Source organism: Lepus europaeus, chromosome 9 (assembly GCF_033115175.1).
Source record: "Lepus europaeus isolate LE1 chromosome 9, mLepTim1.pri, whole genome shotgun sequence".
Lineage (NCBI taxonomy): Eukaryota > Metazoa > Chordata > Mammalia > Lagomorpha > Leporidae > Lepus > Lepus europaeus.
The window spans coordinates 3,378,628-3,394,656 of record NC_084835.1 but is presented as its reverse complement, the minus strand read 5'-3'; the positions used below and the strand labels follow the sequence as shown (position 1 = coordinate 3,394,656).

At 52.4% G+C, this 16,029-nt stretch overlaps 1 protein-coding gene across 1 annotated transcript in view; it reads right to left on the bottom strand.

Annotated features, from left to right (window-relative positions):
* Positions 1-16,029, bottom strand: part of ITPR1 (inositol 1,4,5-trisphosphate receptor type 1) — a 296,007-nt gene that overhangs the window by 109,242 nt on the left and 170,736 nt on the right. Inside the window, exons 31-36 of the mRNA XM_062200352.1 lie at positions 15,284-15,409; positions 12,984-13,184; positions 11,167-11,418; positions 7,832-7,957; positions 5,105-5,233; positions 405-525 (exon numbers count right to left, since the gene is read on the bottom strand). Coding sequence (XP_062056336.1) covers positions 405-525; positions 5,105-5,233; positions 7,832-7,957; positions 11,167-11,418; positions 12,984-13,184; positions 15,284-15,409 — 955 coding nt within the window. The remainder of the gene's footprint in view (positions 1-404; positions 526-5,104; positions 5,234-7,831; positions 7,958-11,166; positions 11,419-12,983; positions 13,185-15,283; positions 15,410-16,029) is intronic.

The window sequence follows — 16,029 nt, the reverse complement described above, 5'->3', positions numbered from 1 at the left end:
GTGCTAGGGGGCTGGAGGTCCACTTCTGAGCAAAGGCATCCCCTGGACCATGAGGGCCGCTTTCCAGGGGCGCTTCCGTGTGGTCAAACTCTTCTGCTGGACTGGACATCCTGAAAGACAGACCTCCTGGGGCCTCAGGTGAGCTGTGTGCACTGCCACTTGCCAAGAATTGCTCAACACGGAGCCACGACAGCTTGCTTCTCAAGACTGCCTTTCTCTGGGGCTTCCTGCTCTTACTTGGGGTGAACTTGGCTTGGGAGATACAAGGGAGGCTGAGGAAGCACAAGATGACGGCTTTGGCTCAGGCTCTGCCTGTGTGACCCGGGCAGAGCCACAGCAGACACTCCCTACTCAACAGGGGCTCGTTTCCACCAGGTGACAGCCACGCTGTGCGGAGGCCTTACCCACGTCAGACAGCACCCGGATACAGCTCTCTACAGACGCCTTCTGGCTCGGCATCAGCCAGTTGCAGTGGTAAACTCTGAATACGCCCTGCAGCAGCTGCACAAAGACGGGCTGGCGAGTCTGCAAGAGAGAGGCGGCGTGAGCACAAGGCTGTCCTTGGCAGACACCCGTGATCAGACCAGAAACACGTGCTGCCTTGGACCACGGCCCAGGGTCCCCTGAGCAAGTGGCACAAAAGTGTGCCTGGACAGCTGCTGTATCCAGATTCATAAAGTTGATGTGGGACCAGTGTTAGGTGAGCAGGTTAAGCCGCTGCCTGCAGCACTGGCATCCCACATGAACACCAGTTCAAGTCTCGGCTGCTCCACTCCTGACCCAGCTCCCTGCTAATTCGTCTGGAAAGGCAGCAGTGAATGGCTCAAGTGCTTGGGTTCCTGTCCCCGAAGTGGGAGACCAGATGGAGTTCCTGGCTCTTGGCTTCGTCTTGGCCCAACCCCAGCTGCTGCAGCCATTTCGAGAATGAACCGGTAGACTGAAGACCTCTCTCTCTCTGTCTGAATTTTACCTGCCTTTCAAATAAATACATCAATCTTTAAAAAGAAAAAAAGAAGTCGCCTGGCCAAGGGAGAACTGCAGAAGCAGTTAAGCGACACAGAAACTCGATGCTACCAATGCACCTGAGCTCAGGAAGGGGCACTAGGCACCGTGACTGGCACTGTGAGTCCAGTGTTCCTGTCCAGGCGCTGCCAGCTAAGTGAGCCTGGAAACCACTCTTCAGTTCAGCTTCGCCCCACGTACAGACACGCGGACTGCGGCACACAGACCCTGCAGCTCTCCAGACAGAACCACCTCTGGCATCAGCAGAAACAAATGATGAGCGGCTCCCAGCTGAGTCTGCCCCCCTCTTTCTGTCTGGCAACGTCCCCAATGACCTAACAGACAGGGGGCTCTGGTGGGCCCTGTGCAGCAACACTCACCTCAGAGCAGCACTCAGAGGCTAGCTGAGGAGAGGATTACTCCTCTCCACAAAGGGAGACACCAGCACACATTTCAGAGTGCAGAGACTCAAAGAGCCCCTCACTCACTTTGTGAAAGCACCAAAAACTTAGCATTTTGATCCCAAAGGGGAGCTTAAGACTCATGAGGCAAAGATGCCTCCGTGAGGTCAGCTACACCTCTGACCCATGGCTGGGGGAGATGAGGGACAAAATGCCACCCAAAAAAACAGCAGGAGAAGCTGGCAGTGTGGCACAGTGGTTCGGGTCAGCACTTGGGGCACCAGCACCCCATATCAGAGGGCTGGCTTTAGTCCCCTCTGCTTCACTTCTTATCCAGTTCTCTTCTATTGCATCTGGGAAGAGTGCACAAGATGGTCCAAGTACTTGGGCTCCTCCTACCTGTGTAAGGGACCTGGACAAAATTCCAGCTCCTGGTTTCAACCTCGCCCAACCCTGGCTGCTGCGGTCACTTGGTGAGTGAACCAGGAGACAGAAGATCACTCTGTTTCTCCCTCTCTGTCACTGTTTTTCAAATAAGTAAAATAAATCTTAAAAGAAAACAAAAACAAACAAAAAAACCCAGAGGTTCGGCACTGTGGCATAGCAGGTAAAGCCACAGCCTGCAGTGCTGGCATCCTTTATGGGCGCCAGTTCAAGTCCCAGCTGCTCCACTTCTGATCCAGCTCTCTGCTATGACCTGAGAAAGCCGTGGAAGATGGCCCAAGTGCTTGGGGCCCTGCACCTGCATGGGAAACCCAGAAGAAGCTCCTGGCTCCTGGCTTTGGATTGGCGCAACTCCGGCCGTTGCGGCCAACTGGGAAGTGGACCAGCGGATGGAAGACCTCTCTCTGTCTTTCCCTGCCTCTCCTTCTCTCTCTGTACTAATTCTTTCAAAGTAAAATAAATCTTAAAAAAAAAAAAAAAAAAAGGCAGCAGCAGCAGCCAGTACAAAAGTGCTGAAAAACTCTCAAGAGGTTTCTAAGAAAGAAAAACAGTGGGAAGCGCTGGTGGGAAAGCAAAGTCTAAAAACTGATGAGAAAACCTTCAGAGGCTTCCCTGCACACATGGCTCAGCTGAATTCTAGTTACACAAAGTATTGCAGTACAAAGATACTTTGAAAAGCTCATGGAAAAATGCAATGAAAAGCTATGTCTATTTTGGTGTAGAAAGTCTTTTAAATCCAAGCAGTGTTTTCATAAAAACGCATTTGCGCAAACCTTCTGAGGACCCCTTGCACGCATGGGTTTCAAAAACTATGTACAAAAAAAATTTAATTTGGCTTTCCATGAACTTTCTGGAGTACCCCTGTAGGTGTCCCAAAGGAGCTCATCTGGGCCTTGGTGCCAGTTCTACGGCACAGGAGTCCCTTCCATACAGACGAGCACACTGGCCCAGAAACGGCACGCGAAAGCATGAAGAGTTGAGGAGGAACCGGGGAGCAGAGTGGACCTCAGCCCTAGGAAGCGAGCAACCACACTCTTCCCACAAGGGCGCCTGGGGGCCGGGGTCCTGTACTATCCTTAGGACAGCCCTTCCGCTGTGCACCTGCTGTCTCTCATCAGAGATGGGTTTCCAACACCTCCATGGAAGTGACTGAGAAAGCCTCACGCTCAGCTCTGAGTGGGGTAGTGGTCCCTGTGCTGACTCCAAGGGAGCCAAGTAGGGGCCTTGCCACCTCTCCCAAGCACTTCCTAGCAGCAAGGCCAGGAGCCAAGTGTTTCTTATATCCCATGACCCTGTGAAGTCACCCGTGGCCTCATCACTGGCCCTGCTGGGTGGCGAGCACTGGAATGGGGATGGGAACCTCACAGTCTGAGGAAACAGTGTCCTCTGGTGATGCTCATTCCTCTGAACCTGTATTTACCGCTCCCTTCCGCAAGTACCAAGGATGAGTAAACAGGTCAGAGCTGTGCCTCTCCACCATCCAAATGCAGGGGGCAGCGTGGGAGCACCAGCTTGCTCAGCCTCTTGGGGAAAACGATAGGCTGGCCCAATGCCTTCTTCCCCAAGACTGCCTTGTCTTAGTTCCTGACACTGCGTGCACCCGCATCTCATCCTGCCTCCACGATGACCCCATGACCTTCTCTGGCCTCTCCTACACGCCGTCCTTCATTACCCATGTTCACTACAGCCTCCCCCTGTCCGCCACTTTGTGGTCCTGGCTACGACTTCTACTGGGAAATGCTGTCTCTGCTCCTACCACTCTCTTGCGTCTTACATATTCATCTGCTCCCTCACCGGTCAGCACTGCAGCTGGCCACAGCACCAGTGACCTGGAGTGGAGCAGAGAATGGGACATCCACGCACAAGAGGGCTCAGGTCTCGCTCTCACGGAGCTCAGTCCAGAGGGACTCAGCAGGCCACCCACTCTATGCCAAGTGTGGCCCTGGATATTGCACACACTTGCAGCCTAACTCTCAGAATAACCATGTGATGTATCAGACAGGCAGCTCTGAATGTCCCAGCCAAGTTCACAGATCTGAGAAGGGACAGAACTGGAATTCAAACCCAACCCTGTCCTATTTCAAAGCCTCCGAAATCCCACTCTTGCTCCCAGGATTCCACATTTCTGGCTACCTCTTGGGAATCCGCTGACGTCTTCAACAAAACACAGCCAAACCAAAGTTCATGTTCCTTCCTCCCAAGTACTGAAGGAAGGGTCGATCCAGCCAGGGAGCTAAGGGCAGCCTTTCAACAGGAAACCAAATCAGACAGACTGCGAAAGCACTGCAAGTCGTTTTGCTCGCAATCCAGGCTCCATAAACTCTTAAGGCACCTCCTGAGCAAACTGGACTCTGGACTCTCAACACGTCTGTACAACGTGGGCCTTGCTAGGGATTTGTAACATTTATGGCGAAGGCTCACCTCCCTGACAATTCCTCGTCAGCAGGACAAAAATGGATTAGCAACAGAGCAGGGTAAGAAGGAAAGAGTAGGGGGCGAGGATGTGGCTAACGGCTCTGCGTTTCCTGTGATGGATTTACTCTGACAGTTTGGTTTTGCAATATCATCTCATGCCCTATAGGAGAACGGGAGTTGCCATGGAAACCGTCTCTTCCTATTATTACAGAAGCAGATCCTACCTTGCTAAGCAAAGCAGCTTCCTGGCAGTTCCGGGCAGGAAAGCGCTCAGGGAGGACATCCCATGAACTCGTGTGCCTGGGCCCTAACAACAGTCAGGCAGCTGGAGAGACACACTAAAGGCTGCTGGCAACCGTGTACATTGCACTCGATCGCTGGCTCTGTGGCCACCTCCAGTCCCTAGGAATAGTGCACATTCTGAAATGCACGCGGCGTGCAGTCACAGCTGGACAGCGTCCTGCTCTGGCCACAGCATTTGTGAGAATCAGCAGGCACGTGTGCCCTCAGATGAAAGCGAGGTTCCCGGGTGTTTACACACATATCCTGTGTTAATAATCTGGGAGCATGAATTTGGAGCTGGTTCTCTAACACTGGATCAAAGGGGTAGAAAAGATGGAGGGGAAAAAAAAGAACAAAGGATTTTATGGAGAAAATCAACAACTAACAGCCACTAGGTAGCAGACAACTTTGGATACCTCCCTACCCAAGAGAAACTGTAAAAGCCAAGGTCCTCCAATGGCAGGGCTCTGCAAGGCGGCTCCCTGCCAGTGCTCCCCACCCCACCTGCCAGCACCCTGTGCCACAACTGAGGGTCTCTGGGGCACCCCGCCTCGCCATACCTGCAGAGTTGTGCTCTGGTCCGAGAAGGGAGAACTGAAGAAGGTCGTGACGATGCTCATGACAATTTCAGTAACGTACTTCTCCAGGATCGAGTCTGCGTGCTTCCTGTCACTTGTGTTGTTACAGGCCTGCAAGGCAACCCCATGTTTGAAAACCTCACAGCTAAAACTACCCTGCAACAGCAAGAAGCCCACAACCCTGGCGGCTGGTGCCATGGCACAGTGGGTCAAACTGACTTCTGTGACACTGGAATCCCATATGTCCTGGCTGCTCCACTTCCGATCCAGCTCCCGGCTACTGTGTTTGGGAACTTGCCATCCACCTGGGAGACCCAGACGAAGTTCTCGGCTCCTGCTTTCAGCCTGGTCCAGTGCTGGACACTGCAGCCATCTGAGGACTGAACCAGCTCTCTCCCTCTCTCTCCGTAACTCTTTCAAATAAGTAACTTTGAAAAGAAAAGAAAAGAAAACCATGACCCCACAAATGGAAGGCAAAGGTCTGCAGGTCACTAAACTCTTCCCTAAGAGCACAACAAAAGGGGCCCTGTGCTGTGGGCAGCAGATGAAGGCACCACCTGCAGTGCTGCCATCCCATTAAGAGCACCAGCTGGAGTCTTGGCTGGTCGAGTTCCAGGCCAGCTCCCGGCTAGACCACCTTGGAAAGCAGCGGATGACAGCCCAAGTGCCTGAACCCCTGCCACCCATGTGGGAGACCCAGATGGAGGTCCGGGCTCCGGGCTTCTGCCTGACCCAGCCCAGGCCCTTGTGGCCAGTTAGGGAGAGAACCAGAGAATGGGAGAGATCTTTCTCTGTCTCCCTCTCCCTCTCTCTCACTGTCTCTCCGTAACTCTAAATTTGAATGAATAAATAAAATCTTAAAAAGAAAAACTAGAGCTGAAAGTCCATAATTTAAGAGAGAGAATAAAAAACTAATCTTGGGGAAAAAAGCAGAACGGGTGTGGATGCTGCGGTACAGAACCACAGAACACTCCCACGGCGCAGGGCGCACAGGGCCATCGCTTGCAGCTTCGTGCCCGTGTCTGGCAAGTCTAGACCCTGGGGAGCAGAAAGAGGCACCCTACTCAACTCTGCTGTATGAGACTGGCCACTTAGGAGGCTGGTAGTAAAACCTGACTTAAAAAATCCAAATGCATTAATTACATAATTCCGGATCCAAAATTGCTTCTGTCAAAAACAAAGAATGAAGCAAAGAAAAACCGACCAAGCCTCGTGGACACATGGTGGCGCTGCCTGCAGTGTGAGGAGGCATTCACAGAGGAAAAGGAGTCAGGGCTGGCAGCTCCTGGACCAGGCAGGACAGGGGTCCGCAAGCTATGGCTGGGGCTGCTCCATGAACACAGCGTGACTGCACACAGACTGCTGCTTTGTCAGCGCACTTCACGGCTGTGTGGGTGCCACCAGGGGCTGTGACAGACACAGAACTGAACACATCCATCACACTGTCCTAACCAGAAAACTTTCCAAATTACAAAAAGTAGGCGGGGGTGGCAGTGGGGTGCAGATCAGGCTCCAGGCTACTAGCTCTGGCCTGGCTGAGCCCTGCCCACTGCAGCTAGCTGGGGAGTAAACCAGCAGATGGAAGATCTCTCTGTCTCTAACTCTCCTCCTTTTTGTCTGCAACTCTTTCAAATAAAGAAAATAAATCTGGAGCCTATAGTGTGGCAGGCAAAGCAACTGCCTGCAGTGCCGGCATCCCATACGATTGCCAGTTCAAGTCCTGGCTGCTCCACTTCTGATCCAGCTCTCCGCTATGGCTTGGGAAAGCAGTAGATGATGGCCCAAGTCCTTGTGCCCCTGCACCCATGTGAGAGACCTGGAAGAAGTTCTTGGCTCCTGGCTTCGGACTACCACAGCGCCAGCCATTGAGGCTATCTGGGGAGTGAACCAGCAGACAGAAGACCTCTCTCTCTGCTCCTGCCTCTCTATAACTCTGCGTTTCAAATAAATAAATAAGTCATTTTTTAAAAAAGGAAAATAAATCTTAAAAAACAAAAACAAAACAAAAATACAGCCCAAAGCCCCCCATTACTGGATTAAAAGACTGGGAGAAATTTGAGAGAGAGAGAGAGAGAGAGAGAGAGAGTGTGTGTGTGTGTGTGTGTGTGTGACAACAATACTGCAGTATTAAATGTAGTTCTCTCTTAGAAGGAAAGTAAGTCCACGCAGGCTTCCTGCCTCACACTAGGAACTGCACAGTGACGCAGAAAACACCATGTTCTGGGAGACCACCACGCACCTCCTACTCTTCACATCAGACTCTGACACTGGGACGTGGCTCACGACTATCCTAAGAGTAATCTTGGGACCAACCTCACTGGCTCAGTTCCATGGACACTGTGCTCTGCTACACAGCGGTCTCCTGGCTGCAGAACAAACACAAAGCTCAGGGTACAACCAAGTCAAATGCCTGGGAGCCTGGCCAGCTCTGGGGGAGGAGAGAAGCCGACGGAGAGGAGCACTCGGCAGAGTTCTCAACACCAAACTGCAGGAGGGAGTGCTCGCGCTCAGCCACGTCCTCTGAGCCACGTGTGGTCAAGGAAAAGAAGACCCGACCAAGGGCACTGGCCCTGCCCCGGTCCTCACTCACACGTCAGTCCTGAAATGGCGTGATCTCCCACAAGGCATACCCGTCTTCCGCACATCCACACGGGCTGCCACGTGACACATACGTGCACACACACTCACACACACCCCTAGAGGCCTCACCCTGCAGATGTCCACCAGGAAATTCTCAAAGAGCTTCCACATGTGGTTGCTGGTGTAGATCTCCTTCATCTCCACCTCAGTGTCCACGTAGCAGTGGTTCAGGAAGTTAATGTACGCGATTTTCACCTGCCACAGAGACAAGGTTCATGAAAACTCAAATGTAAGTGTGGGACTGATGAGCGCACATCTCCTGTGTGAGAAGCAAGACAGACGCGGCCAACTCCCTTCCCTGCCGGCTTGCGTTCTGTGACGTGCCAGTTTTCAATATGCACACCTGTGAAGTTAAAAAAAAAAAAAGGCTTTGGAACAGAGTATTTTCAGGACCGCAAAGCAAAGAATGATGCAAAAGCTCTGGCCACTTAAGTGGGGAAGTCTGACTGCATTAAAATAAACAACTCCTCTTCTTCAAAAGGCACTGTGAAGCTAGTGAAACGGTGCAGGCTGGGCCACGCTTGCAACAGATACGCCGTCCCCGGCCATCTACAGATCTGTCTGGGAGCAACAGGCAGCCCATGAGCAACGCCAAGGAACACATCAACCCAACAGTTCCTAGAGGAACCTCGTATGTCTAGAAAGCACTCTGGAAGGGGCAGAGCTGGACCTCCTCTAGCATTCCATGAAAACCACTATGACCAGTGGGAACATGTCCACAACAAAATCCTGCACGGGGACATTCAGAGCTACACTGTTCCCAACAGCCACTGGGTGGAAGCAACTCAGTACGTAAGGACAACTCCACATGAACCGTGCAATGGAGTACCACTGAGCAATAAAAAGGCACGAAGTGTTGACATGTGAGATAACCTGGCACAGACCTTGAAACAACCCCACGAAACCGAAGAATCCCAACAGAGAAGACGGCCTAGTGCAGTTTCATTCAAAGGAAACGTGCAGATGATGCAAACCCGTGAAGTCACAAAGAAGCTTCACTGATGCCCAGGGCTGGGGGTGCTGAGACAGAGAGAGTGGCTGCAACAGGGGGTAGGCTGTGACAGCGACTGTGCAAGTCAGAGTATCCTGAAAACTTCAGACGTGTAGCCTTTAAAGGCAGGAACTGCACAGTAAGTATCCGTACAAAGTTTTAAAATTTAAACCACGCTGAGATACCACCACACAGAAGGCAATCAAGCAGATGTGGGCATTGTGGGCAGGCCGTGGAGCAGCAGGAGCCCTGGAGGGCAGGAGGAGGCAAGCGGAACGGACCAGCAACGACAGAGCCCTGCTGAGTCACAGTGAAGACCTGCACCCCATAACCCTGCACGTCCACATCTACACACAGGCCCAGCGCAGAGAAGTGTGCACGGGGACCGGGCTATGTACACCAGGCACACACACAGCACACAGTGAATGCAGGGGCCAAGAGGCACACTTGGGATACACACCACGCACAGAAGCCTAAGTAGGGGCCAGGACATGTGCACCAGGCACACTGTAGGCACGGGCCAGGATGCACACAGTGCACAGAAGTATACACACCGGGCAACACCCACAGCACACAGACCTCCACGTTGGGCCAAGACACTTGCACTGTGCTGATACTGGCAGCCAAGAGCTGGGACTGAAAGGACTGGAGGAGAGAAGGCCAAGTCACCCTGCAGACCGAGGGAAAGAGCACATGAAGCGTGAGAGGACACCATGAGCCTCTGCTGGGACTGACGGACCTCAGCCACCGAACGTCAATCAGGGTGCCACCGTCACAAAGGAAGAACGACGCCTGGCAAACAAAACCCCACAGTTCAAGGGTGCAGCAGGGTGCCCTTCCAGGGGAGCAGCACGGGACGCCGTTCTCTGTGTTCTTCACCTGGGTGCAAGTCCCAGGGCTGTGCCGGTTATAATCCTCCTGGTAATGGATAGTTACTACTTTCTGATAAAGAAGGGTCAAGAGCAAGCCAACACTTGTTCTAATTCTTTTCCAAGCAATCCTGCAACACACACTCTAGCTCCCTTACCACACCAACAGGAGTGCAAAGTGAATCTGTGCTGAAACATCATGTCCACCTATCTCACCTACGAGCATCCAGAAGTCAGACACCATGCTGCACACACAGGCAGGAGCGTGACAAACATGCCACCCTTTTTTCTTGTAACTACTGAGTGTCATGTGTCATCTCATTAGATAGATAGTTCAACACTCACAAACGCAACCAAGGGACATTCATGGACTGGAATTCTACGCAACCATAAAGACGCAATCTGTAATCCCTTTAGGGACTGATATAGAAGAAGCAACAATGCTACAGGACCAAACAGGGATGGGGAAATAGAGCGTATACACTGTGCTTATATGCAAAACTCTAGAATGATATCAAAGGACATAATAAATACTTTCTGTGGGGTGGGTGGAGGAAACAAACTGGGAGATTCTTCCTTTTTCAGCATCTGTGATACTTGGATGTCTCAAAAAAACCCTAAAAACAGTACAGATATTTGATAGCATAGGTATCTGATACCATACATGCTGTGTATGCTGAATTCATTAATTTAAAGTAGAAAGAAATAGTGTGTATCTTTAAACATACTAGGAGAGAAGACTTTGTCTTTTGGTTACCAATATATATGACCGGGAACAGGAAGGTCCAGGAGCACCAGCTCTGAATCTTACAGGTGGGCGGGGGCTGTGGGGCAGTGGGTTAGGCAGCTTCTAGGGGCAACCACATCCCACATTCAAGAGTCAGGTTCAAGGCTGGGTTACTCTGTACTTGATGCAGCTTCCTACTAATGCACCTGACAGGCAGCAGATGACCACCCACATCCTTGAGTTCCTGCCACCCATGTGGGACATCCAGAATGGAGTTCCTGGCCCCTGCGTTGGCCTGGCCCAGTCCCACTCTTGTGGGCATTTGGAGAATGACTCTACCCCTCTGCCTTTCACATAGAAATTAACCTTTAAAAAGTCATGTACTTACTGTGCGTGGTAGAATTATAGCTTATTTAACTTCCTTACTGATGGCTTATCGTTGCCACACTGTTTCTTGTGGTGACCATCACTGCTGTGGCCAGTTTTGTGGTAGAGAATGACTGATAACGCAGTCTTACATCTGCCTGACCTGTGTCCCACACACTCTGTCTCCCGTCCCTGAAGCTGCTACCTCCGCTCGTCACAGTGAGTCAGCTCCAGAAGGCAGGAGCTCCCTAGCTGCCTAAGGACACAGAGGAAAGACCAACGTCCCCTGCGTTCCTACCATACACACCACACGCTCAAGGGCCTATCTTCTGAGTGAACTGAAATTCCCATCAGCTGCAGGCCTCCACACGGACACTGTGGGGCTCTGCAGGACCAGGCCCAGGCGCTGCTGAGGGAGAGCTGAGGGGGCGCGGCGGCCGGGTGCACTCACCTCGGGAATGCAGTCCTCATGGGTGACCACGCGTACGATATCGTCCAGCGGGAGCAGGGAGTTGCACTTGATCTCCGTGTAAACGTTCTTGCCTTCAGTGCACACGGCCAGGAGCTCCACCAGGTGGATGTGGTACATGAGTGGGCTGTTCTCGTCCATGCGGTCACGCTCTGACCGCATCATCTGGATCAGCGTCTGGAAAGACGCTCTGTCGTTGTAGAACACAAGGACATCCTCTCCGGAGTTGACCAGCTGTAGGAGGAACAGGGCTGGGTCACACTGCGGCCCTGCAGGGCTGGGGCGGCCTCGAATGACCAGCTGCAGGAGGAACAAGGCTGGGGTGGCCTGGAGGTATCTGTCAGCAGAAAGCAACGTGCTTTGAGCACACACCTTCCAAGACCTGTCTCACCGGCACAGCTGTATACACTGGGATCTCATTCCCATGGAGAACTGAACAAACCCTCAGCAACATAATTCCAACTCACAGATACAGGAAGACCACAGGGGTCCTGAAAACACTTAGGGACAGAGAAAGTCTGCACACAGGCATTCATGCAGCAATACCAACTGCACGGCTGCAGCTGCACATCCACACCTGACAATCAGACTAATTCTTCTCAATTAAACGCTCCCATCTTTTTATGCTTTACGAAGTACCGCCTTTACAAATCTTTTCTGCAATGTCTTGCCTCTTCGGTCAGCAAGGATCCACTCCTAGTTAAGCTGTGCTCTCCCTTCAACACTCAACAAAGACTCCAGCCATTTCCACTGATAACCTGTCCCAGAGGCAGTGGTCTCTCACCCAATCCCAAGGAATAAAGCAACTGCAGCACTACATGAAACAAAGCCATGAGGGGCTGACACAGAAGGCAAAATAAGTATGATCATCATCCACGGCTCCTTAACACAACTGTACGTCCAGACACCAAGGAAACTCCACGTGGGCTCATGGACCAGTTTTCTCATCTATAAAAACGGGGATAAGGGCAACACCCAAGTCAGGTGCTGTTGTGTGGATGAAGGGCATGGTCACTCCAGCTGCTGAGAACAGTACTCAAGAGTGCAGCAGGTGTCCAGTAGATGTCGCCCTCTCACTTCTCCTGCCCATCACCTCCTCAGGTGCACACCACTGCACTTCCTTCTACAGAAAAGCTGCCCAAGGGCCCCACAGCAGAAAGGGTACAGTGTCATTCGTATCCCAGGTCAAACTCACTCTCTTCATCGTACAACCCCACCTGTCACTGGGCTGACACACGGACATGGCTTGCAGAGCAAGCACCAGGCAGATTCACTCAAGGTTTTCCTCTTTAAAAAGATGGAAGAACGCCACACCACGGAACCGGGCACCTCTCTTCAGCGCCTGTGTCACAAGACATGCACTTCCGCTACAGAAGCAGGCACGGCTTTTCCTTCGCGCACAGACCAGCGTCTCCTCGTGAACTGTCGAGCAGAAGCTTGCTCTTGTACCCCTCAGTGAGGCGAATGGTGAGAGGTGAAGTCTTAATCCACAGGAGCAGGATGTCTAGCAGGGCCCTAACTACGCTGCAGCTGTCCGTTCTCAGAGGGATTCCAGCCAGGCTTCCTCACATAGACAGATTTTATGCTGCTGTGTCAGGCAAGACCTGTGCTTCTCTGTCAACACCAAAACTCACCAACAAGAACTGATGCGCACACGCACAACCCAACAGGCATGTGCACGTAACTCTCCCCAACCTTTCCTGGACTCCTGAAGAGGGGGCCTTCCCACAGCTATGACAGAACTATTTAGGTTTCTACAGAACAACAGATAGAGGCGAAGAGATATCCACAATCATCACCTCGGCCATGACCATGTCTTGGCACTTTTTAATAAATTTCCCTTCTGCCTTGACGATAGTCTGCAGGAACTTTATATACTGGACGTTGCGGCCGTGGGTCTCTATGCAGTGAACAAAGTGCTGGACAACTCTCTCGTTGATCTCACTGCACAGCTGGAAGTTGTTCATGAAGATGTGCTGCATCGTCACGGCCTCGAGGATCTACAGGAGTGAGCACAGGGGACACGGACCGGTCAGGGACGTGGGGGCAGAGCCGAAGGACAGAGAGAAGAATACACCAAAAGCAGAGAGAAGCTTTTCAACCCTGGGAGCTAACTCTCCCTATCTCAGTCTGTTCTTTCTTTATTCAACCTTTGCAGTGACACGTAACAAACATAAAAAGTATACAATCCCGAGTGCCCAGCCAAGGGACTGAAGCAAGCAGAGCCCTGGACCAAGCAACAACACAGCCTCCCCGTCTCACTCCACGGTGACTGTTCCCGCCTCTGTGGCTGCTGGGAGTTTCCACCTGCTCCTGAACCTCACACACTCTTCCCACCGACAGGTATGGAAGCTGTGTCCTCCCCCAGTCTACTCTGCATGCTGTCTGCATCCAGTCCACAGCCGGAGAGCACCGGGGCAGCCCCAGCTGCAGCCTCCTCTGCGTGACAAATGCTCCCACAGTGCTGCTCTGGGCGTGCGTGTGCGTGAACGGAAGGGCCACCCTTCTCCCGGGTTTTCCTGGGTCACAGTAAAATCATGCTTGCCTTGAGAAGGCACAACGCCAACCATCTACCTTCTACATCACGACTCTCCCACATCCTTGCTACCAGCTAGTACTGGCGGTCACACCTCACCGCTTCTCTGATGAACACCTCGTAATGCTCACAGCCCCTTGGGAGCTCCTCTGCAGTGTTGCAGTCTTTCCCTTCCTGCCCATCTGAAAAGTCAGTTGCTGACTTGTTTGTTTGTTACCAATACGCTGGGGATGAATTCTCGGCTGAATGTATGCACTGCAAATGCCTCTCCTCTCTGCCTGGTCCCTAACTGGGTCAGCTGGTGACAGTTTGAAGACGACAAACTCGACACTATTTTCCTTTATAATTAGTGTACTCCCAACAGTGTGTCAGCCAGCTGTGCTCACCACGCAGTTAAGAAGACATTCTCATGGTATTTTTTTTTTTTTTTTTTAGACAGGCAGAGTGGACAGTGAGAGAGAGAGAGAAAGGTCTTCCTTTGCCGGTGGTTCACCCTCCAATGGCCGCCGCAGCCGGCGCGCTGCGGCTGGCGCACCGCGCTGATCCGAAGCCAGGAGCCAGGTGCTTCTCCTGGTCTCCCATGGGGTGCAGGGCCCAAGCTCTTGGGCCATCCTCCACTGCACTTCTGGGCCATAGCAGAGAGCTGGCTTGGAAGAGGGGCAACCGGGACAGAATCCAGCGCCCTGACCAGGACTAGAACCCAGTGTGCCGGCGCCGCAAGGCGGAGGATTAGCCTATTGAGCCGCGGCGCCGGCCATCTCATGGTATCTTTCAAAAGATTCACTTCTTATTTTTTTATACCAACATTTTGAGCTCTTGAATTTTATGTTTGGTATGAAGCAGAGGCTTCTACGTTTCTACCTCTTGCCCTTTCTTTTCCTCAAAGTGACAGGTAGTGACCACGACCCAGTGCTGAGGAGTGGATGCGTGTGTATGAGCACAAAGGTGTCTTCTGCAGCCCTGCTCATCAGCTGAAATCCAGACCCTGCCTAGACGCCCACCACTGAGGGAACGTTTGCAAAAACCTATGGCCACTCTTCGCAACACCACTTCGCTGTGAAGACCAATGAGGAAATCTTGTACCTCTCCAGTCTGCAAGGGCAGCACAATGCACCCCGGGAGAAAAGCGAGACGCACGACAATATGTAGAATGTGGTGCTATTTTTCTCCAGAAATCATACCATGCTCAATGAACAAATTTAAGTCACACACAACTAACTAGAACGCGTGACAGATGCTGTTTCTTGTGGATACACATTTGTGGGCGGACAGCAAGTCTGTCCGTAGGGTGCAGGTGGAGAAGGACCCCCTGCTTCTGTGCAGCTGAGGTTTACACAATGAGGAATGGGACCAAGAAGCAGAAACAACGGCCACTGTCCCCCACCACCTTGCCCCTCCCCTGCCACTCCTATGCACCCCCAGGTGCACGGATGTCCTCCAGGCAGGTGGTCGGAATGTTCCCTTCTGGAAGGAACAACCTCCAGAGCGCCCAGTGGCACAGACCGTGCTGCCCCCCGCCCCCAACTCCCCACCCAGGGAAATGCACACAGGTTCCCGCCTTACCCCAGGGTTGAGAAACAGGTTGATGTGTTTATGCAGCAAGGCTTGATTCTGCTGGTTGCCTGCACAGAAATTCTGCAAAAATTCATGAGCCAGCCTCATGATCTCTTGCATCTTGGTATCCTCAGCCTGTATGGGAGGAGAAGGACAGAGAGAGCTGTGACCGCAGGCTGACACCAGCTTCTCCTGCATCCCAGCACTGCAGCGAGCGAGGTAGGGCTCACGCAGGGTCTGCTCAGGGTCTGCTGCATGTAGACGGCAGCACAGAGGCACCGCAGCACCCAAGCTGAGCAGCACCCAGTCCTGTTACACCTTACCAATAAAGATGAGTTCTTCCCATTAGTCCTGAGCAAAAACAGCTTTACTCAGTACAAAGGCAAGAGTGCACACGGGAGATCTCACTGTACAGCAATGACCAAACCTTCTGACAGCCACTTCTGGATGCAGGCATTGACCACAGAGCTGGGCTGACCACACACGTGGTGGGGCCTTCTCTTACCAGGCCCCTAGCTCACCTGGTCAAGGTAGCCAGCACACTTGGGCTCACCTGAACTTCTGGTGGGGTGGGAATGCCCCTGAGTTTCAGTTGAGGCAACTGTGCTGACGTGACTCCTTCCTTTGTCTCCCCAGTTTTTACCCTGAGCCCTAGGTTTGCCTTTGGCCAAGTGGGACAACAGCTGCCCTGGGCAGTCCCCTCGCGTGCCTCTGTGATTCTACTCAACAGACGCCGTGATCCTCATACCAGACCA